The 22000-nt window shown below is 35.5% G+C and overlaps 1 protein-coding gene across 4 annotated transcripts in view; it reads right to left on the reverse strand.

The window, feature by feature from the left end:
• Positions 1–22000, reverse strand: part of ROCK1 (Rho associated coiled-coil containing protein kinase 1) — a 146866-nt gene that overhangs the window by 100163 nt on the left and 24703 nt on the right. For 2 of the 4 annotated variants that reach the window (XM_019930555.3, XM_019930554.3), the window contains exon 2: positions 11664–11745. The exons of 1 other annotated variant lie outside the window; for it this stretch is intronic. In XM_019930555.3, coding sequence (XP_019786114.1) covers positions 11664–11745 — 82 coding nt within the window. Of the gene's footprint in view, positions 1–11663; positions 11746–20704; positions 20724–22000 lie in introns of those variants that run through there. One more of the 4 variants, XM_019930556.3, reaches the window with a different exon arrangement.

Raw genomic sequence — 22000 nt, forward strand, 5'->3', positions numbered from 1 at the left:
TCAATATCGCAGTACATGATTTTATAAGTGTAACGAAACACTCTTAGGAGAAACTAGTCACAAACATTAAAATGAGGGCTCTTCTACAAGTCATTAAAACTTTTGATGTTTTGTTTTAATTACTATTATACCTTAATTTAAAATAAGAAAAAAGTTTACTTTTTCTATTGAGTAGTATGTACCTTTTGTGTAATTCTACAAGGAACTAAGGCAAACACAGTCAAGTTGTTTTTACTTCCTTGGATGAACAACAGATTCATTGATTGATATCATTCAGAATACGCTGAACTGAAAACTATTTTATTTTTTTTTAAAATAAAAGATCATTGTGTGTTGATTTTAATCACCAACCAATGAATAGCTAATTTAATAACACTAACATTCAACTATCAAAATAATCATTTAATAAGTAGAAAGGTATCATGATTTTAACAAGTTTAAAAAGTAAGGAAGAATTTTACATTTTGAAGCATGCCTGAATAATGACATATTAAGACTTCAAGACGGGGAAAAAGAGGAAAAAACTTTATAATGATCATCACTGCCAGTTTACATATAAATAAATATCTAACTAATTAAATGTGTACAATCCATGAAATATTATTTTTGGAAGGAATTTAAGTAACCACTAGAGAAAAGGTTAAGCTCCATTAAAATACTGTACAGTAGGTTACTAAATATAATTACTTGGAAAAATAAAAAGTTTAGGTACAATCTTTTTACAATGATGCATGTAATTTACCTTTTAATGCAGTGATTTAATACAGTGATAACATAATAGAACCTTTTGAAAGAACTTTATTTTCTACATCTCAACTGAAATTGTTTTGTTCTTATTGTGTGTGTGGCTTGTCAGTTGTACCTATCATCACAATTAAACTAATAGATACTAGTTTGCCTATCTGCTTCTGGTCTTTTGTTCAAAATAAAATGTTAAATTACTGCCTAAGCCTTAAGCCTCATGTTTTCCTCTTCCAAAGGTAACTACCTGCCAAGAATTGATATATTTAGTCACTGTTTTTTAAACTTCCTCAGAACAGTGATTTCTAAAAAAGTGGCCACCCATACAAAAATCATCAAATCAAAAACAGAAATACAAGAAATTCAAAATTCTAGGGTTATAATCTGCGTAGATCTGGCGGTATAAACTAATTTAAAGTGCTCAACTTTTTTCTCTTTCCTTGAACTTCAATTCCTTTATCTAAGTTTTTAAAAATCATGAGAACAATGAAGACAAAAAATAAGACACTAAGTAATTCTTTTTTATCCAATCCATTAACCCAACAGCCCCAACATGCCATTTCAGTCTCTTCTGCCACGTGTCCTCCTTACTCCTTCCTGCTCATCATAAACCAAGTTCAATTTATACCAAACTCTTGGTTCCTCAAAGGTATCATAACTTTTGGATGGCTTAACAAACGCTGTTCCTTCTCTGCCTGAATTGTTCTTCCTCAACTGAGAAATCTAGCCCATCCTTTAAGACTCAACTCAAATACTACTTTCTTTCTGGAGCCTTTCTTTACTCCAACATCTGTGTATCATTACTTTCTCTACAAGCTTCCACCATTATAAAGGTATGTATAAGTTACTACTTGCTTCTGTATTTCTCCCCACAAGATGGTAAAATCTACAGTTTTTAAGAAAAAAAGAGCGTATTATTTTTCATGTTTCTAGCGACTGGGCATTCAAAATATATTTCAAGAATAAATGGTCTCATGCAGTGAGTTTATCATTTTCTCATACATATTGTCCCCATAACTCTAAATGGGGAAAGATTAGAGGGAAGAAGTTACTTTTGCTGTCTCAAGAACTTTTCACAAGTTTTGGCTCATCACAGGCTTTTGGCCTAACACAATTTTTACAGATTTGTACTACTCTTTTGCATTTATCCCTGGATATGTACTCACACTTGACAGAGTCATTCATATCCTTTCCAATCTGAGCTGAGAACTGCCTGTGCAATAACCTTGGTTTCTGTGGCTGCAGCCTTCTTATATTTACCCCTTTTAGAAATTTCATCCTTCACTTGGAATCACTATTAATAGGATTTATCTTTTCAATAAATTTGATTAAATTTCCTAAGCTTGGAGCACATGCCTAACTGTGCCCAGAATTTCTTTCCCTCATTTATAGAAAGTCTTAGGCAGTGGTTCTCAACTGAGGGCAATTTAGACCCCCAGGGGACATTTGGTAAAGTCTTGAGACATTTTTGGTTGTCATAACTGGGGGAGGGGGCAGAGCTGGCATCTAGAACGCGGAGGCCAGGGATGCTGCTAAACATCCTACAACACAAAGGACAGCCCCCCACATCAAAGAGTTATCTGACTCAAAAATGTCAACAGTGCTACTGCTGAGAAACCTTGGTCTAAAGTGAAATGAATGCTTTGTCTCAAGGTCTCTGTCACATCCTAAATGCTAATCAATTTAGCATTTCTGGTCACAAACTGAGAACAGCAATTATTACTCTCATTACTTTCTCAATAATAAATCATTGGCAAAGCAAATTAAAATTTTATCAACAGTTCTCTATGCTTTTATATAAACGGAGAGCTGATACATCATTAGCAATAGCTATTATGCTACTACTTTTGTAATTTGCATTAGGAAAGCTATAGTATGCTACCAAGAAATACCATTTGGTTTTTTTTTTGATTTTTTAACCACTTTTTAAAATCGGAATATAGTTAATTTACAATGTGTTAGTTTCAGGTGTACAGCAAAGTGGTTTAGTTATACATATGTATATTCTTTTTCAGGTTCTTTTCCATTATACTTTATTAGAAGATATTGAACATAGTTCCCTGTTATACAGTAGATCCTTGTTGTTTATCCATTTTATATATAGTAGTATGTATATGTTAATCCCAAACTCCTAATCTATCTCTCCCCACCCCACCTCCACTATCCACTTTGGTAATCATAAGTTTGTTTTCTATGTCTGTGAGTCCATTTCTGTTTTGTAAATAAGTTCATTTGTATCTTTTTAGATTCCACATGTAAGTGATATCATATGAAATTTGTCCTCTGACTTACTTCACTTAATATGATAATCTCTAGGTCCATCCATGTTGCTGCAAAAGGCATTATTTCATTCTTTTTTATGGCTGAGTAATATTCCATTGTATGTATATACCACATCTTTATCCATTTATCTGTCGATGGACATTTAGGTTGCTTCCATGTCTTGGCTATTGTATGTAAATAGTGCTGCTATGTACATTGGGGTGCATGTATCTTTTTCTAATTACAGTCTTCTCTGGATATATGCCCAGGAGTAGGACTGCAGGATCATATGGTAACTCTATTTTTAGTTTTTTAAGGAACCTCCATACTGTTCTTCATAGTGGTTGCACCAATTTATATTCCCACCAACAGTGTACACCCTCTTCAGCATGTATTGTTTGTAGACTTTTTGATGATAGACATTCTGACCAGTGTGAGGGGATACCTCTTTGTAGTTTTGATTTTCATTCCTCTAATAATTAGCAATATTGAGTATCTTTTCATGTGCTCTTTGGCCCTCTGTATGTCTTCTTTGGAGAAGTGTCTATTTAGATCTTCTGCCCATTTATTGATTGGGTTGTTTGTTTTTTGATATTAAGTTGTATGAGCTGTTTGTATATTTTGGAAGTTAATCCCTTGTCAGTAGCATCGTTTGCAAATATTTTCTCCCAGTTCGTAGGTTTTTTTGCATTTTGTTTATGGTTTCCTTTGCTGTGCAAAAGCTTTTAAGTCTAATTAGGTCCCATTTGTTCATTTTTGTTTTTATTTCCATTAATCTAGGAGGAGAAAAATAAAAAAAATAGTGCTGCGATTTACGTCAAAGAATGTTCTGCCTATGTTTTCCTCTTAGAGTTTTATAGTATCTGGTCTTACATTCAGGTATTTAATCCATTTTGAGTTTATTTCTGTATACAGTGTTAGAGAATGTTCTGCTGTCCAGTTTTCCCAGCACCGCTTATTGCAGAGACTGTCTTTTCTCCATTGTATATTCTTGCCTCCTCTGTTGCAGACTAACTGACCATAAGTGTGTGGGTTTATTTCTGGGCTTTCTATACTGTTCCATTGATCTATGTCTGTTTTTGTGCCGGTACCATACTGTTTTGATTAGTATAGCTTTGTAGTAGAGTCTGAAGTCAGAGCGCCTGATTCCTCCAGCTCCGTTCTTCTTTGTTTTGGCTATTCAGGGTCTTTTGTGTTTCCATACAAGTTTAAGTATTTTTTGTTCCAGTTCTGCGAAAAATGCCATTGGTAATTCGATAGGGATTATACTAAATCTATAGACTGCCTTGGGTAGTACACTCATTTTAACAATATTGATTTCTTCCAATCCAAGAACATGGTATATTTTTCCATCTGTTTGTGTGCTCTTCAATTTCTTTCATCAGTGTCTTATAGTTTTCAGAGTACAGGTCCTTTGCCTCCTTAGGTAGGCTTATTCATAATTATTTTATTCTTTTTCATGCAATGGTAAATGGGAGTGTTTCCTTAATTTCTCTTTCTGATATTTCACTGTTAGTGAATAGAAATACAACAGATTTCTGTATATTAATTTTGTATCCAGCAACTTTAGTGAATTCATTGATGAACTCTAGTAGTTTTCTGATAGCACCTTTAGGAGTTTATATGCACAGCATCATGTCATTTACAAACAGTGACAGTTTTACTTCGTTTTTCCAATTTGGATTCCTTTTATCTCTTTTTCTTCTCTGAATGCTGTTGCTAGGACTTCCAAAACTATGTTGGACAGAAATGGCAAGAGTGGGTATCCTTGTCTTGTTCCTGGTCTTAGAAGAAATGCTTTCAGCTTTTCACCACTGAGTACAATGTTAGCCGTGGATCTATCACATATGGCCTTTATCATGTTGAGGTACGTTCCTTCTATGCCCTCTTTCGAAGAGTTTTTATTATAAGTAGATGTTGAATTTTACCAAAAGCTTTTTCTGCATTTGTTGAGATGAACACCTGGTTTTTATCCTTCAATTTGTTAATGTGGTGAATTACACTGATTTGCAGATATCGAAAAATCCTTGCATCCCTAGCATAAATCCCACTTGATCACAGTATATGATCCTTTTACTGTATTATTGGAGTCAGTTTGCTAGTACTTTGTTGAGCATTTTTACGTCTATGTTCATCAGTGATATTGGTCTGTAATTTTCATTTCTGTGGTATCTTTCTCTGGTTTTGGTTTCAGGCTGATGGTGGCCTCATAGAATGAGTTCAGAAGTGTTTCTTCCTCTGCAATTTTCTGGAATAGTTTCCGAAGGACAGGTGTTAACTCTTTTCTAAATGTTTGGTAGAATTTACCTGTGAAGCCATCTGGTTATGGACTTCTGTTTGTTGGGAGTTGTTAAATTACTGATTAAATTTCAGTACTGCTAATTGGTCTGCTCATATTTTCTATTTCTTCCTGGTTCAGTCTTGGGAGATTGTACCTTTCTAAGAATTTGTCCATTTCTTCTAGGTTGTCCATTTTGTTGGTGTATAGTTGCCCATAGTAGTCTCTTATGATTCTTTGTACTTCTGTGGTATCGGTTGTAACTTTTTTTTTTTTTTCTTTTTTGCGGTACATGGGCCTCTCACTGATGTGGCCTCCCCTGCTGCAGAGCACAGGCTCTGGACGCGCAGGCTCGGCGGCCATGGCTCACGGGCCCAGCAGCTCCGTGGCATGTGGGATCCTCCCAGACCGGGGCACGAACCCGCGTCCCCTGCATTGGCAGGAGGACTCTCAACCGCTGCGCCACCAGGGAAGCCCGTAACTTCTTTTTCATTTCTGATTTTATTGATTTGGGCCCTCTCCCTTTTTTTCTTAATGAGTCTGGCTAAAGGTTTATCAACTTTATCTTCTCAAAGAACCAGCTTTTAGTTTCACTGACCTTTTCTACTGCTTTTGTCTCTATTTCATTTATTTTTGCTCTGATCTTTATGTTTTTCATTCTAACTTTGAGTTTTATTTATTCTTCTTTCTCTAATTGCTTTAGGCATAAGGTTAGGTTGTTTATTTGAGATATTTCTTGTTTCCTGAGACAAGCCTGTAGAGCTATAAACTTCCCTTGCTGGGTTTATTTTTTGAATCCAAACAAATGCTCTCTACCACATTTTTCCTTTCAGGTTCATGGATTTTTTTCATACGTACAATGATCTCCATTACCTTCTTTTAGACTGGTAGTATCTGTTTAATAAGTATGCTTTCGTATTAACGTTAATTATGAATCTTGTACCCCCAAATCGCAGTGAAATTCACAATGGTTTACAAACATATACAGTCAAAAATCACCGTTTCCACATCCCCCTCCTCCTCCTTCCAGTGTGTACCTGCCCCACAACATGTTTCTTCCCACCAAGACAGTTTGATTTTATCTGGATACCTTTCTAACCCTTACTTTAAAAGTTCACCTTAAAATCTTTATCAGTTCTGTGAGGCTGATAAACATTTTCTTTGTAGTCCTTACTATTTAGGTATCATAGACCAGAGTGCAGAAAAACAAATCTTTATATTTAGTTATTCAGTCAAAGGGTCACAGATTCTCTTTTCCCTTTCAGTGTCCATACATGCTTCAACACAAAAAGATGAAAATACAGTTTGTAATATAATTAGGCCTGAAGTTGAAAATATTTCAGGCTGCTATACCTTAAAGCTGGTATACTTTAGTGAGACTTGAGCTGAATTACTAAAGAAAAAGATTTTATTCCATGTTCCAGGTGTTATTCTTAGATCACTACATCTGATACCTGTCAGCAAAAAGCAATGCAAAGCAACATTTACCTTCAGAAAAATAATTTTGATGTCCCCACTAATGAAAGCTATAAAAATCCATATAAATGAATTTCAGCAACATGCAGAATACTATCCTATGAAAATCTATTATTCTGTGTGAAATATTACATAAATACAACTTTAGGAGTTGAAGGAGAATGTTATAATGTCATGTAAGTGGGAACCATACAGTATGTACCCTTCTGTGCTGGGCCTTTTTTTTGAGGGGGGGGGTGCCTGGCTTTTTTCACTTACCACAGTGCTTTTGAGATTTATCAATGTTGTTGCACCTATCAGTAATTTACTCCTTTTTACTGTTGAGTATTCCATTATGTGGTGTACCACAATTTATTTACCCATTTATCAGCTGATGTGCATCTGGGTTGCTTCCAGTTTACAGCAATTGTAAATAGAGGCTCCTTAAACATTCTCACATAGGTCTCACATAGATATATACTTTCATTTATCTTACATAAATACCCAGGAGTGGGATCCCTAGGTCACGTGATAAATGCATGTATAACTTTATAAGAAAAATGCCAAACTGTTTTCCAAAGCAGCTTACCATTTTACAAACCAACCAGCAATGTGTCAGAGTTCAGCTGTCCCACATTTTCACATATACTTGATATTGTCAGTTTTTTAAATTTTAGTTATTCTAATAAATGTGTACTGATTCATTGTGGCCATAATTTGTAACTTCCTGATGACTAACCATGTTGAACAGCTTTTCATGTGTGTCTTTTTTTGAGAAATGTCTATTCAGATCCTTTGCCCATTTTTAAATTGGATTGTCTTTTTATTATTGAGTTGTAAGTCTTTAGATATCAATCGTTTATCAAGTACAGTAAGTCCCCTACATATGAACGAGTTCCATTCCGAGAGTGCGTTCGTAAATCCAATTTGTTCGTAAGTCCAGCAAAGTTAGCCTAGGTACCTAACTAACACAACAGGCTATATAGTACTGTACTGTAATAGGTTTTTAATACTTTTCACACAAATAATACATAAAAAACAAATAAACAGAGAATAAAGAAAACATTTTTTTTTTTTTTTTTTTTTTTTTTGCGGTACGCGGGCCTCTCACTGTTATGGCCTCTCCCGTTGCGGAGCACAGGCTCCGGACGTGCAGGCTCAGCAGCCATGGCTCACGGGCCCAGCTGCTCCACGGCATGTGGGATCTTCCCGGACCGGGGCACGAACCTGTGTCCCCTGCATCGGCAGGCGGACTCTCAACCACTGCGCCACCAGGGAAGCCCGAAAACATTTTTAATCTTACAGTACAGTACCTTGAAAAGTACACAGTACCAGCTACATCACCACTGCTTCTACGTTTGCTTCTGGACATCCTGGGTTTGAAATAAAGATACTGTACTACTGTACTCTATACAGTACTGTAAAGTACACAAAGCACAACCACTTGTAGAGGATGCACGCAAGTGACAATGTACACCAGACCTCTGAACTAACTTACGTGATTGGACATGTGAACACATGTCACACGTTTCAAAGTTTGCAACTTGAAGGTTCATATGTAAGGGACTTATTGTATAAGATTTGTTAACATTTTCTTCCATTCTGTGAGTCACCTTTTCACTGTCTTTTAAAAAAAATTATTTATTTTTTTTGGCTGCGTTGGTTGTTCGCTGCTGCACGCGGGCTTTCTCTAGTTGCAGCGAGCAGGGGCTACTCTTCGTTGCGGTGCACAGGCTTCTCATTGCAGTGGCTTCTCTTATTACGGAGCACGGGCTTCAGTAGTTGTGGCACACGGGCTTCAGTAGCTGTGGCTCACAGGCTCTACAGCGCAGGCTCAATAGTTGTGGCGCACAGGCTTAGGTGCTCTGCGGCATGTGGGATCTTCCCAGACCAGGGTGCGAACCCATGTCCCCCACACTGGCAGGCAGATTCTTAACCACTGTGCCACCAGGGAAGTCCCTCTTTCAACTGTCTTGATAGTGTCCTTTGAAGCACAAAAGTTTTTAATTTTGATGATGCCCAACTTATTTATTTTTCTTTTCCTTCTTATACTTTAGGTTATACCCAAGAAACACTTGTCTAATCCACAGTCATGAAGATTTATGCCTATGTTTTTTTTCTAAGAGTTTTACAATTTTATATTCTGAATTAATTTTGTATGTGGTGTGAAACAGAAGTCCAACTTCATTCTTTTGCATATGGCTATCCAGTTGTCTGAGCAATGTTCGTTGAAAAGACTATTTTTTCCCCTTTCACTTGTTTTGCAACCATATTCTCCTAGTCAGTGGTTTACCTGTTCATTTTCTTAGCAGTATCACCTGAAGAGAAAAAGTTTTGAATTTTGATAAAATCTAATCTATCTTAAAAAAAAAAAACGGTTTGTGCCATTTGTGTCTCATCTAAGAAATTCTTGCCTAACCAAAATCACAAATATTTTCTATGTCTTATTCTAGAACTATTACTAGTTTTAGCTCTCACATTTAGGTCTATGATCCATTTTAAGTTGATTTTTGTAATATACTGCAAAGTAAGGCTTGGGTACTGAATTACCTTGTCAACTTTGTTGAAAATCTACTGACTGCATATATAAGGATCTATTTCTGTTCCATTTATCTCTATGTTTATTCTTTCATTTCATTATACTGCCTTGATCTTAAAATCCAATAGCGTTAGTCCTCCAACTTGGTTCTTACTTTCCAAGATTGTTTTGGCTATTCCAGACCCTTCACATTGCCTTATGAATTTTAGAATTAATGGTTACTTTATACAAAAAAGCCTGCTTAGGTTCTGAGAAGACATGGACTCCATAGATAAATTAATTTGGGGATTCCTGACATTTTAATACTGAATTATCTAATCCATCAACATTGAATATCTGTCTTTTTTTTAAAGGTCTTCTTTCATTTCTCTCAGTATATTAAATCATTTTCAGTATACAGGCTTACACACATTTTGTCAAATCTATCCCTACATTTTTCATGCTTTTGCTTCTACTGTAAGTGGTGCTATATTTGCTATAATGTCAATTTAAAATTGCTTACTGCTAAACTGTTTTTTGTATGTGAATCTTCTAGCTTGAGACCTCACTGATAAGTTCTTGAGGCTTTTTCTGTAGAATTTTGAGGACTTTCTATACAGAAAAATACAGTGTCTGAATAATTTTAAATTGTTCCTTTTTAATCTATATGATTTTTCTTTATTTTACACCTTACTGCACTGTCTAAAACTTCCAGGACAACACTGAATGAAGTAGTGGGAGAAGACATAGTTGCCTTTTCCCAATCTTAGGGGAAAAGTATTTAGTCATACACAGTTAAATACAATCTGAACTATAGGTTTTTTGTGGATTCTCTTTATCAGGGTATGAAAGTTTCCTCCAGTTCCTACTTTGCTGAGAGATATCTGTAAACCAAGAATGGATACTGATTTTTTTTCAAATGCTTTTTCTGCATCTACTAAGATGATATTATGGATTTTCTTTTTTAATATGTTAATATGATAGATTACACTAATTGATTTTGAAACTTACACTAACTTTGCAATCCTGGTATAAACCCTACTTGGTCAAAATTTTTACCTAATGCTAGATATGATTTGCTAAAACTTTTAGTATTATTCTCTGTACTTTTCTTCAATCTGAAAACTAGACTAAACTACACAGGTTTATCCGTTTAAAATAGTTTTCTTTAGCTTTATACTTTCATTTCATTTTACTTATTTCTACTGTGGCTACTGATGTTTCTATTTACAAAATACAATGTAAAGGCAAACTTAGTATTATGAAAGCAGCAATGTTGCATAACAAAAACAGTAACAGATATTTAAAAGCATGTGTTCCAATTCTTGCTACCCTACTTCACAAAATTACACACCCCAACTTTGTACTAACAAGGATTCATCCTTTTGCCTCCCACCAAATAAGAAGGGGTAAAGTTTCTCCATCTTTTTAGTTCTTCTGCTGTATTGTTAAGTAGGAAGGTGAAGCAAATTAAACAGCAATAAAATTTTCCTGCAATTTCAGTAAGATGTGAGAAATTAAGAAAAATTTTTTAAAAGTTTGCAATTCAGAATCTGGCACTATATTCCAAAATAAAATTAAGGCTGAAAAAATAATTTTATAAAGAAGAGAAAAACAGAAACCAAAAAAATTGATAAGTAAAATTCTGAGCCAAGATTTCAAAGTGTAGAAACGATAAAAGAAATTAAATCTAGTTAAAAAGATTTGACTATTTAGAAAAATAAAACTTTTCTAACAAAACATATGTAACCAAAATTGAAAGATAACACTAAAATCAACCCAACCTAAATGTATCGATATGTATGGTTGAGGAACAGATAAAAAAAAATGGAGTGGGGAGGATTTTATAAACCAAAATCTTATTATCAATTATTTAAGATGAAAAGATTGAAACTACCTTAATAAGTTCTCTAATCAAATTTTAAATGATAAATATCTAACATCAAAATCCAAAAAAGAATTTTTATAAAAGAACATCTGTAAAACTTAAATATAAGCCAGCTTTCACGGAGAAAATTCTCATATCTCAGTGGTAGGAGGGCTTTTCATATGTAATTGATTCTCACCTGCAGGTACTGAAACATAATAGCTAATTCATTTATAAAAGAAAAATAGAGGATAAATATAATATTATTGAAATTCAATGTGCATGTATGTATACGCTTATTTTAACATATTTATTTTAGCCATTTACTTTTTATTCCCTTGTCTGCAAAATATTTTAGATTCTCCTGATAAGCTCCCAAACTGACAAGGTTTCTTTCCCATTTCCTACTCCTTTGATGTAGGTACTATTGATGAAATAACCAGAGTAGATAGAAAGAAAAAAAGGGGGGGGGGGCTTGAATTATCTAAGTCAATATTTCATTATATATAATCTGCCATTAACCTCCACAACAAATTACTTACATCTGCTTAAAAAGTTGTCAATATTTTTGTTTTTTCTTAAGGCAGGAAAATCCAAATCATATACCAAAGCATCCAATCCATCCTAAACAAATAAACAAACAAACAAAGTTAGTTTTTTGGTTCACACTATGAGCACTTTCCTTTTTTATGAGTAAAGAATAAAATATATGCTTCAACATTTAATTTGCCTTACTCTCATACAACTTGCATTCATTTAACACCTTCTACAAGGTTACATGAGTACTGGGAGAAGAGAAAATTTGGTTTTATTTCATACAGAGTTTTCACCTTCTAACTCTCCCAGGCAGAGGAGCAGCAAAATCACCGCAAATTGGCTACAAGTGACCTCAACTCGTGCCCTTTTCCCCCCATATAAGGGAAGGAAATTTTACTTTTCACTTTCCCTTAACTACTGCATTTATTTATTTCACAGACACTCATAAAAAACAAATGGCCTATATTTTTGACTACAAATATTTTATAAGGTAGTATCAAATATTAGTTCCTAAAATGTGAAGTTTAGTATAAAATAAATTCTGCACTTAGATACATTTTTATGGTATGTTTTTTATAAATATATTGGGTTTTCATAACAGTTCTATCTCTTTCTTTGAAGCACTTTCTAAAGCAACTATTAGTAAAGGACAAATACGGGCTTTTACTTTTACAGGGATATTTAAATATTATCTAAGCAAGTGCAGGGCTATGTGAAGGTGTACCAATCAGTGTTGAAATGGGAATGCATCTATTCAGATTATACCTTGTCATGTGGTAGGAGCAGAGGAAACATTCAGATAATCCCAAGTAATCTTCATTTTATTTAACTGGGGAAATTTAGTTTGCTACAATATAAAAACAGAAGCAGCAAAGGAAAACACACCTTCTGGAGACCATGTACAGTCATGTTCATAAGAGGTTGAAGGAGAAATCAAAGCCAGGGGATATGTACTTTGTATTAAGCCAAAGGTGTGAGTAACTCAGCTATTTTAGAGTACTTAAAATATTTCCCTAGGAAACCAAAAAGCCCAGTCAAATCTTAATAGGTTTTAAAATATATCATTGCTTAGGCTGGAAACTGACCATGGAGAAGATGACTAGTAATACCAATGTTGTTGACTGCTTGAAGAGAACAACCCACCCTATCACTGGCTTTTCAGAATTCAGAGGTTTGTACAGATCTGAAGAAAAAGTTCCTCCACTAGAGAAAGTTCATCTATCCTTGAGATACATTTCTTAGAGTCTTATAAACCATTTGAATAGTTCTGTTAATTATTTTTACAATAAAGAGACAAGAACCTTTACTTGGTCTATTCTAAACTGAAAACCAATCAATAAATATATGAACTCACTATTTTCTAGGAAAAGGTAAATTAAATATATATATACACACCCATTTGACTAGGTTTTAAGTTCTTTGAGGCAGAAACCACAGTTAAATCTCATTTTCTCCCACAGCACCTAGCAAAATGTCCTGAACAAGTGTGCATAAAATGTACATTAAACCAATGATTTTTATGCTCCACAGCAAAGGCATTATATTAGTCAAGAAATAATACTGTTCTTAGATTAGATACTAAGTTTCACTGCATCGTGTCACTCCAAAAAATTATACCGATTATAGAGTAGTACAAATAATATTAGCTACACAATTTTAGGCTGAATTTTGATAAAGTCGTCTGGGAAATGCAAGTAGGCATAATGCAATAAAATCAACATATTATTATATCTTATAATAACTATTATTTTAAGAGCTCTTAGTACACATGTACTTCCAAAGACACTTCCCAGTTTTAAAAGGTTCAAAACACCTAAATTTGTAACAGCTTATATTGTTTTCTAGTATCAAATAAAACATTAAAAAGTGAGGGAAAGGGCTTCCCTGGTGGCGCAGTGGTTGGGAGTCCGCCTGCCGATGCAGGGGACACGGGTTCGTGCCCCGGTCCGGGAGGATCCCATGTGCCGCGGAGCGGCTGGGCCCGTGAGCCATGGCCGCTGGGCCTGCGTATCCGGAGGCTGTGCTCCGCAACGGGAGAGGCCACAACAGTGAGAGGCCCGCGCACCGCAAAAAAAAAAAAAAAAAAAAAAAAAAAAGTGAGGGAAATGTGTATTAAATTTTACTTACAACACGCTCTCTTCAGTAAATATACTGAAAACAACTGCCTCCAATTTTATTCCAAATAAGTTTTTTTTAATTACTAAATGTGAGACAGAAAAGAACCTCAAAAAATAACGTGTTTAACCACCTCATTTCATAGCTAAGGCAAATAACAATCAGAAATATTAACTGACTTGTCCAATGCCACACAGCTAGTTAGTAAGCTGTGTTATAATCAAAATATGAACTCTTAGTCTAGTCGTTATAGAAATAACATGACCATGATAAAAACATGATTTAAAAATCCTGAATCTCTTTAAAATGAAGTTAGGAATTGAGAATAAACATGTATATTTAAATCCAAGATGTACTGTTCAAAATTTAATAGAAAATCACAAGTCATTCTTCTAATTAAAACTAGAAAGTACACTGGTTAGGACTCAAACCTAGTGTTCTGGCTCAAAATACTACGTTTTCCCTAATACACCACTATTACCTCTTCTGCATGACCTTCCCTAAACTACCTATTAAATCTAACAGTTCTCCTGTATTAGAGTTATTTTTTACTTTAATCTTCACAGCTAATTTCAGATGCTGTGAGTAAGCTAAGCCCCAGAACTGAGCAACACGTTTTACTCACAGCATGGCAGGCACTGTTGGCTCTCCTACCCCAACAATTATTTCCCCCTTCTACTTTCCTCATTCAACTTTGATTTTGTTTGGGCTATCCACCCTCCTCCATGAGACTACAAGCATCCAAGAAGGGAGAGACCTTCCCCAACTCCAGGAGGTCACTTCTGATTAGTCTAATCTAAGCTAAACATGGAGGCCTATTACTCTTGCCAGTGTTCAGCTTAAGTACAGGAACATGGTAATAATCTGACACATGTAACATGAGGGAAAAACCTATAGAAAGGTTTCTGGGTAAAATTTCTTCTCTCTTGAAAGAAATACACGTCAGACATAGTCTCTCCTTTCATGAGAAACTGTTATATCTGTATGTGACACCTTAAACAACAGCAGCCACCTTGGGTCCTCAAGGGAGGTTGGCAGGAGAAAAAGCCAAACACAATGAGGATGACAGAGACAAAAGATGGAAAGAACCTGGGTCTCTGATGATGTTTGTTGAACCACTGAATTAATCTACTCTGGAACCTATTCATCCCATGCTTTCTCGAGATAATACTTTTTCCTTATGGCTTAACTCAATTTACATTGGATCTTCTATTTCTTGTGACTAAAAGCATCCTGAAATACACAGTAAGAGTTCATTAAATGCCACTGAATCGATGTAGGAGCTATAGGACTTATTGCACTGAGAGGATCATCCATTCAAATAGTGAGATCAGGGGCAAGACAGGGCTGACAAAAAGTGTCACTCTTTGGTAAATGTTGTTTGTATAACTGTATGGCACTATGGGAGAAGAATGATTTTTGATTCATATTAATAATTAAGTGAATTCCAGATGGGTCAAAAGAATTCAACCATGAAAAAATAAAACATTTTAAATTAAAAAAATAAACATAGTATATTTACATATTACTGTTGGAAGGACAAGTCACATAACCTTCCTGAGCCTCCGTTTTCTCTTTTGTAAAATGGGAATAACTAACTACAACTCAGAAAGGATTTGTGAGTTAAATGAGTGAAGTGTATGAAGTGTTTGACCATTAAACAGTCCCACTTCCCACTCTTTCCTTTATTTCTCTAGATGACATTTGAAAGTTCTACAAGTTAGTCTCACTACTGATAGAAATGACATAAAGAGAAAACAGATATTTTAATCATGTGGTCATAAAACCTTAAGAGTAAATCGCAGGTCATGATGTTAAACTGTTCCCAATGTAGTAATCCCATATATAACTAAAATTTTTTTCTTTTTTACGTAAGGCATCTGACTTTTGCTTGACCAAGAATTCAATCATGCCTTTGTTAATGGAAAACCACCTGCCTCCGCTGTTTATGGTCACTAGGTGTCTGGACCTATCACCATATGCTTTAATTTTACAGACGTAGGAGACGGTATATGGCTTTTCAGTAACACTCATAAGTAAAAATTATATGCCTTTTATCAGAGAAATAAAATGGGGAAGAAGGTATTCTTCTAGCATAATCTAAGGCATATACCAACAGAGGCTAAGGGGAGTCAAAACACTGGGGTTGGGGAGAGGGATGCAGGCTTCCACTTTTAATGAAGTAGAGAAGCTACACAAGGTAAGAAATGTCCATATCCAACCACAAAGTGGGCCAAGGAATCCTGACTTCTATTCAACACTCTGAAGTTCTCTAAAATAATGGAGAATAAGACTTCCCACTTCCTAAAGTCCATATTCTAGTATGAGAATTCAGGACCTTAATAGAAATTAACATTCTTCCAAGTGCAAAAACAATTCACAAGGAATGGCAGTCAAAGCACGTAGTCCCACTGCTCCTTCACTCAATTTTAAGATTTATGCAGGAAGGAAAGGTACCCTCTGCTTTCACATGTCCATCATATAGCTTAATCATCAGTATAAGAATTACAGAGGAGAAAACGTAGGAGAGGAGTCAATCAATGTCAACGAATTACAATAATTAAATTCTTTGCTACTTATATTTGAAAAATGATAGTAGGCCAGTTATAGCAGTGTATTTTGAAAGAAGCTAGTCACACCAGAGAAGTATTTTCACATAAACACACAAAGGCAGGCATAATTAATGACAAGTATAACATTTTACATGAATCTCTAAAGAATGGACATTTCACATTTCTTAAGAAGTACTGGTATTAGGAGGGAGGAAAGCACCAGTTGTGTTATCTCACAACAGAGTTTAAGCAAAGGAGAAACAGAAGAAAATTATTCAACTGAACACCTCTGCAAACTTTAGTCTCTGGATAGTTTTAAATTACAAAAGTAAGATTCCGGTGTAAAATATCATTTAGGATTAGATCCATTAGTAATAATACATTTGTTATAAGGTATGAGACTATAATGGCACTAGGAAAGGAAAATATATTATGTATAAAAAGCATCAATTTGTTTTTTGAATTTGTAAAATTTCAAAATCAAAATTGTTACTTATTTCTAAATAAGAAATATTTTTTGAGAAACTGAAAAAAAAAATCCATTAAAACTATGGCAGTAAAACCAGGGCTTCTGGGACTTCCCTGGTGGTCCAGCAGTTAAGAATCCGCCTTCCAATGCAGGGGACACATGTTCGATCCCTGGTCAGGGAACTAAGATCCCACATGCCGTGGGGCAACTAAGCCCGTGCAACATAACTAGAGAAGCCCATGAGCTGCAACGAAAAGACCCCTCCCCACCGCATGCCGCAACTAAGACCCGACGCAGCCAAATAAATAAATAAACATTGGTGGGGGGGGAACAGGGCTTCTGAAAACCAAACTGCTTCTAAAATAGGCTGACTTTTTTTCTTTTTTTTTTGACTGCTGTCAAATGTTTGATGACAGAGGATGTACCATTTGAAGAAAATATTTTGGGTCCATGTTAATCTCTTTGTTAGGTAAAGAGATAAGAAATTTCTCAAAATTAAATCACTGATATGAAAATGGAAACAGATTTTCCTCAGGGAATTTTAACAACTTCTGATATTAAATACAATTAAAATCTGTTTAACCAATGTGACATTACTACATACATGCCAATATTCCCTAGGACAATTATAGTACAAAAAATTAAGTATTCCAAATACTTAGTAAAACATACAGTGGCTCTTCCCAATCAATCTCAAACTATACCTTTCCACCCTCATATTCTGTACATACATATATCTAGGCTTGAGCCACAGTGTGCTACCAGTCATCTCCCAAATGGCCCATGCTCACTCTATCCCACTGCCTTTGCACCTGCTCTTTTCTCCAGCTGGGATGTGAATATTTATGTTTAGACTGTCTCAAATGTTTGTGCTGCCTTCCCCAACACTCTGAGAAAATGTTAAAAAATAAAACACCTCTGTGCTTCCTATTTAGGAATTACCGTACTTGTTACATTGTAATTATTTAAGTCAGCCTCCTCCTCTGTAGGAAAACAGGGATAGTAATAGTAATAATAATGAAGATAGTAATAGTAAAATACTTCCTGTCTCTGCAAGTTCACTGGTTAGTAGGTAGAAAAAGTAAATAATACAGGATCCTCAGTGTTACAAAGTAGATACTACACAGAGAAAGGACTGCTTAATCAATTGGGGCTTCATAAAAGAGATGAAATATGAGTTGATTCTTTTTCTCTTTAACCATTTTTTTATATTGAAGTATAGTTAATTTACAATGTTGTGTTACTTTCAGGTGTACAGCAGTGATGCAGTTATACTTATATCTATCTGTCTATTCTTTTTCACATTCTTTTCCATTATAAGTTGTTACAAGATATTGAATATAGTTCCCTGTGCTTGTTGTTTATCCATTTTATATAAAGTAGTATGAGTTAATCCCAAACTCCTAATTTATCTCCACTCCCCAATCTCCTTTGGTAACCATAAGTTTGTTTTCTACGTCTGTGAGTCTGTTTTGTAAATAAGTTCATTTGTATTATTTTTTAAGATTCCACATATAAGCGATATCATATGATATTTGTCCTTCTCTGTCTGATTTACTTCACTTAATATGATAATATCTAGGTATTTCATTGTTTTTTATGGCTGAGTAATATTCAATTGTACTGATATATATATACCACATCTTCTTTATCCATTCATCTGTCGATGGACATTTAGGTTGCTTCCATGTCTTAGCTATTGTACATAGTGCTGCTATGAACACTGGGGTGCATGTATCCTTTCCAATTAGAGTTTTCTCTGGATATATGCCCAGGAGTGGGATTGCAGGATCATATGGTAACTCTATTTTTAGTTTTTTTGAGGAATCTCCATACCGTTCTCCATAGTGGTTACACCAATTTACATTCCCACCAACAGCGTAAAGAGGGTTCATTTTTCTCCACACCCTCTCCAGCATTTATTATTTGTAGACTTTTCAATGATGGCCATTTTGACCAGTGTGAGAATATACCTCATTGTAGTTTTAATTTGCATTTCTCTAATAATTAGCGATGCTGGGCATCTTTTTATGTGCCTATTGGCCCTCTGTATGTCTTCTGCCCATTTTTTTTAAATTTATTTATTTATTTTTGGCTGCTTTGGGTCTTCGTTGCTGCACACAGGCTTTCTCTAGTTGCGGCGAGTGGTGGCTACTCTTCGTTGCAATGCATGGGCTTCTCATTGTGGTGGCTTCTCTTGTTGCAGAGCACAGGCTCTAGGTGCGTGGGCTTCAGTAGTTGTGGCACGTGGGCTCAGCAGTTGCGGCTCATGGGCTCTAGAGCGCAGGCTCAGCAGTTGTGGTGCATGGGCCTAGTTGCTCCACGGTATGCAGGATCTTCCTGAACCAGGGCTCGAATCCGTTTCCCCTGCATTGGTAGGCGAATTCTTAACCACTGCGTCACCAAGAAGTCCCTTCTGCCCACTTTTTGATTGGATTGTTTGTTTTCTTGATATTAAGCTGTATGAGCTGTTTGTATATTTTGGAAATTAATCTATTTTCTTCCAATCCGTAGGTTGTCTTCTCGTTTTTTTTTTATGGTTTCCTTTGCTGTGCAAAAGCTTTTAAGTTTAATTAGGTTCCGTTTGTTTGAGCTGATCTTTAAAGAAGAGAATTCAGAAAGAGTAAGATGGAGGTGGGGCAAGGCAATCTATAGAGAAGAAAAGCAAGAAAAGTTTAGAGAATGAGAGTAGGATGCTCTGGTCCCATAGGGTGAGAAGGAGGAGGTACAGAAAACAATGCTCTGAAGATGGATTACAGAATGTGTATTAAAGGTATAACATACCATGCTAAGAATTTCAGTATTTATCTTATGATATCCACTTGGAACCACAGGAATTTTGGGGAGACGAAGAGTGACATGACTGTTTTTTATTTTATCAAAGTCTGACAATGATAAAGACAGCGGATTAGAACAGGAAGAGACAGGTGGAAAAGGAAGCAATTAGGAGGATACTGTGGTAATACAAGCATAGGAAGATATCAATACAAGTCTGAACTAAACTGGGGCAATAGGAATGGAGGATTAGAAGCAAAAGAACCTGATGAATGACTGAAAGAGGGACAGGAAGGATTAAGAATGATTATATAATTATAAGAATGACTATCTATCTTCTAGTTCAGGTAAGAAGATAGTGACTTCATTAACCAAGGCAGAGAATACAATCTGGAGAGAAAAGATAAAGATGTTAGATATACTGAATTTGAGGTCCCTGTAGGATAGCTGCCATTTTATGGATAACTAGATGGCAGTTAAAAATATGAGTTTTGAGTTCAACAGAGAGACTGGACTGTGATACAGATTTGGAAGTCAAGAGAATACACTGAAATCCACGGTAACAGATGTAATTACCCAACAAGTGTAAACAAAGGGGAAAATGAAAAAAGAGTGAACAATAGCGTCCTGGGAAACATTAACATCTGAGAGATAAGCAGAGCAAACATGACCAATGAGCAATAAGAGAGGTGGGGAAGGGAGATATAATAGCATCATGAAAGCTGAACTAACTCTAGAAGTAACTTAAGAGCAAAGCAAAATGCCACCATGAGGTCAACTAGAATGAAAAATGCAAAAGGAGGCAAATAATTTGTGATTAAAATGTCACTGATAATAGTTGTACAACAATATAATGCCACTGAACTGTACACTCAGAAGTAATTAAAATAAGTTTCACATTATACATATTTTGCCACAACTTTTTTAAAAACTCACTATTGGACATCAGCAAAATGGCAGACTAGGAAACTCCAAACTCTCATTCCCCTAAAGAAATGTGAAAAAAACCCAGAAGCTCTCTGAACCAACTTTGTAAGAGCTCAGGAAAACAAAGGTTAAGAGCAATCAAGCAAATATCCAATCAAGTAAAAGCCATATTCAAATGGTAGGAAAGTTTTGTGACATGTTTACTCACTGTTACCCCACTCTCTCCTGGAGTGGGGGTGGTCTTGGTCTTGAGTAGGTAACAGATTGGTTCCCACTTCCCCCACCTTGAACCTGAGGGAGCAGAGTAAGACCGTATTTGTAAACTATTATGTATGTCTGTTTTAACCCATCTGGGGGATGCCTGAAGGACCAAGGCAAGGACCTTTCTGTTTTGTGTAACTAAGAATACAGGTAGACAAAGCAGTGGGGGCACAGCTCATAAAAGCTACGTGACAACTATAAACCCCACAGACTCCTGAGGGAAGAGATTATGGTAGAGACATACAATAGACCATCTAGGCCCAGAGAAGCTGGAGTGAGACTCTTTGGGAAATTCTTCTTTTAAAGGTCAGTATCAACCTTAAATAGAATGCTTCTCAGAGTGGAAGGGGGCATAAACCAGCTTATAATGGGTAGAAAAGTTAATGGAAAAGGAACAAATGAAATAATGGCCAAAAGAAATGAGAAAGATTAGAAGCTTGCATGATTTAAAACCTGTATTTGACGAAATACTTTTAGGTAGAAGAGACATTTTTATAGAATAAAAATGATTAAGTGAGGTTCCAAAAAAAATGTAAGGGAGGACAGAATTAAGATACAGAGTCGATACATCAACCTTATAAAAAATAAGAAGACTTCTATATAATCAGTATCCTGTCAAAAGGGCACGGAGTCATATTCCAGTCTAGAACACTTAATAGTCACCATGATCTTAAGCAAGTTATCTAACCCTTCACAGCCTCAATGTTCTCATCTGTAAAATAAGGATAACAACAATAACTACCACATAGGTCTGTTGTATTGTAAGAAACTGATATATCCTAAGAAGTCACAGAAATATACTCATGGATAATTTCAAAGAGGATCTGCCTCCCTATCACTTTAACAGTTTATAGGTATGGGTGAACACAAGCTAGACTTTGTGTTGGCATGAATAACTGAAAAAGTTCAGGTGGTTCGATTTTGTTTTGGGGGAGAGAGTTTATTTTTCAAATTTTTCCTTCAAGTGTCTGATTTGTTTCTTTGGGGAAAAATAAAGCACGTCATATGTTTAGTTAGCAGTAGTATAAAAACATTTTTCAAAAAAACCAGCTCATCAAATTTGTAAATGAAAGTGAGAAAAACAAGCTGATTTCCAGCCAACTATATTTGACTAATAAAAAATGAAATGCACTTTCCCCTCCCAGTCTAAAGCCTTTTATTGAGTCGTAGAAATGGCTTGGGGAATCTTCATTTTTGAGTCCTTGTTACCATTAGGTTGGTACTCGTCAAAGAGCCAAATCTA

The sequence above is a fragment of the Tursiops truncatus genome, chromosome 13 (genome assembly GCF_011762595.2).
Source record: "Tursiops truncatus isolate mTurTru1 chromosome 13, mTurTru1.mat.Y, whole genome shotgun sequence".
Taxonomy (NCBI): domain Eukaryota; kingdom Metazoa; phylum Chordata; class Mammalia; order Artiodactyla; family Delphinidae; genus Tursiops; species Tursiops truncatus.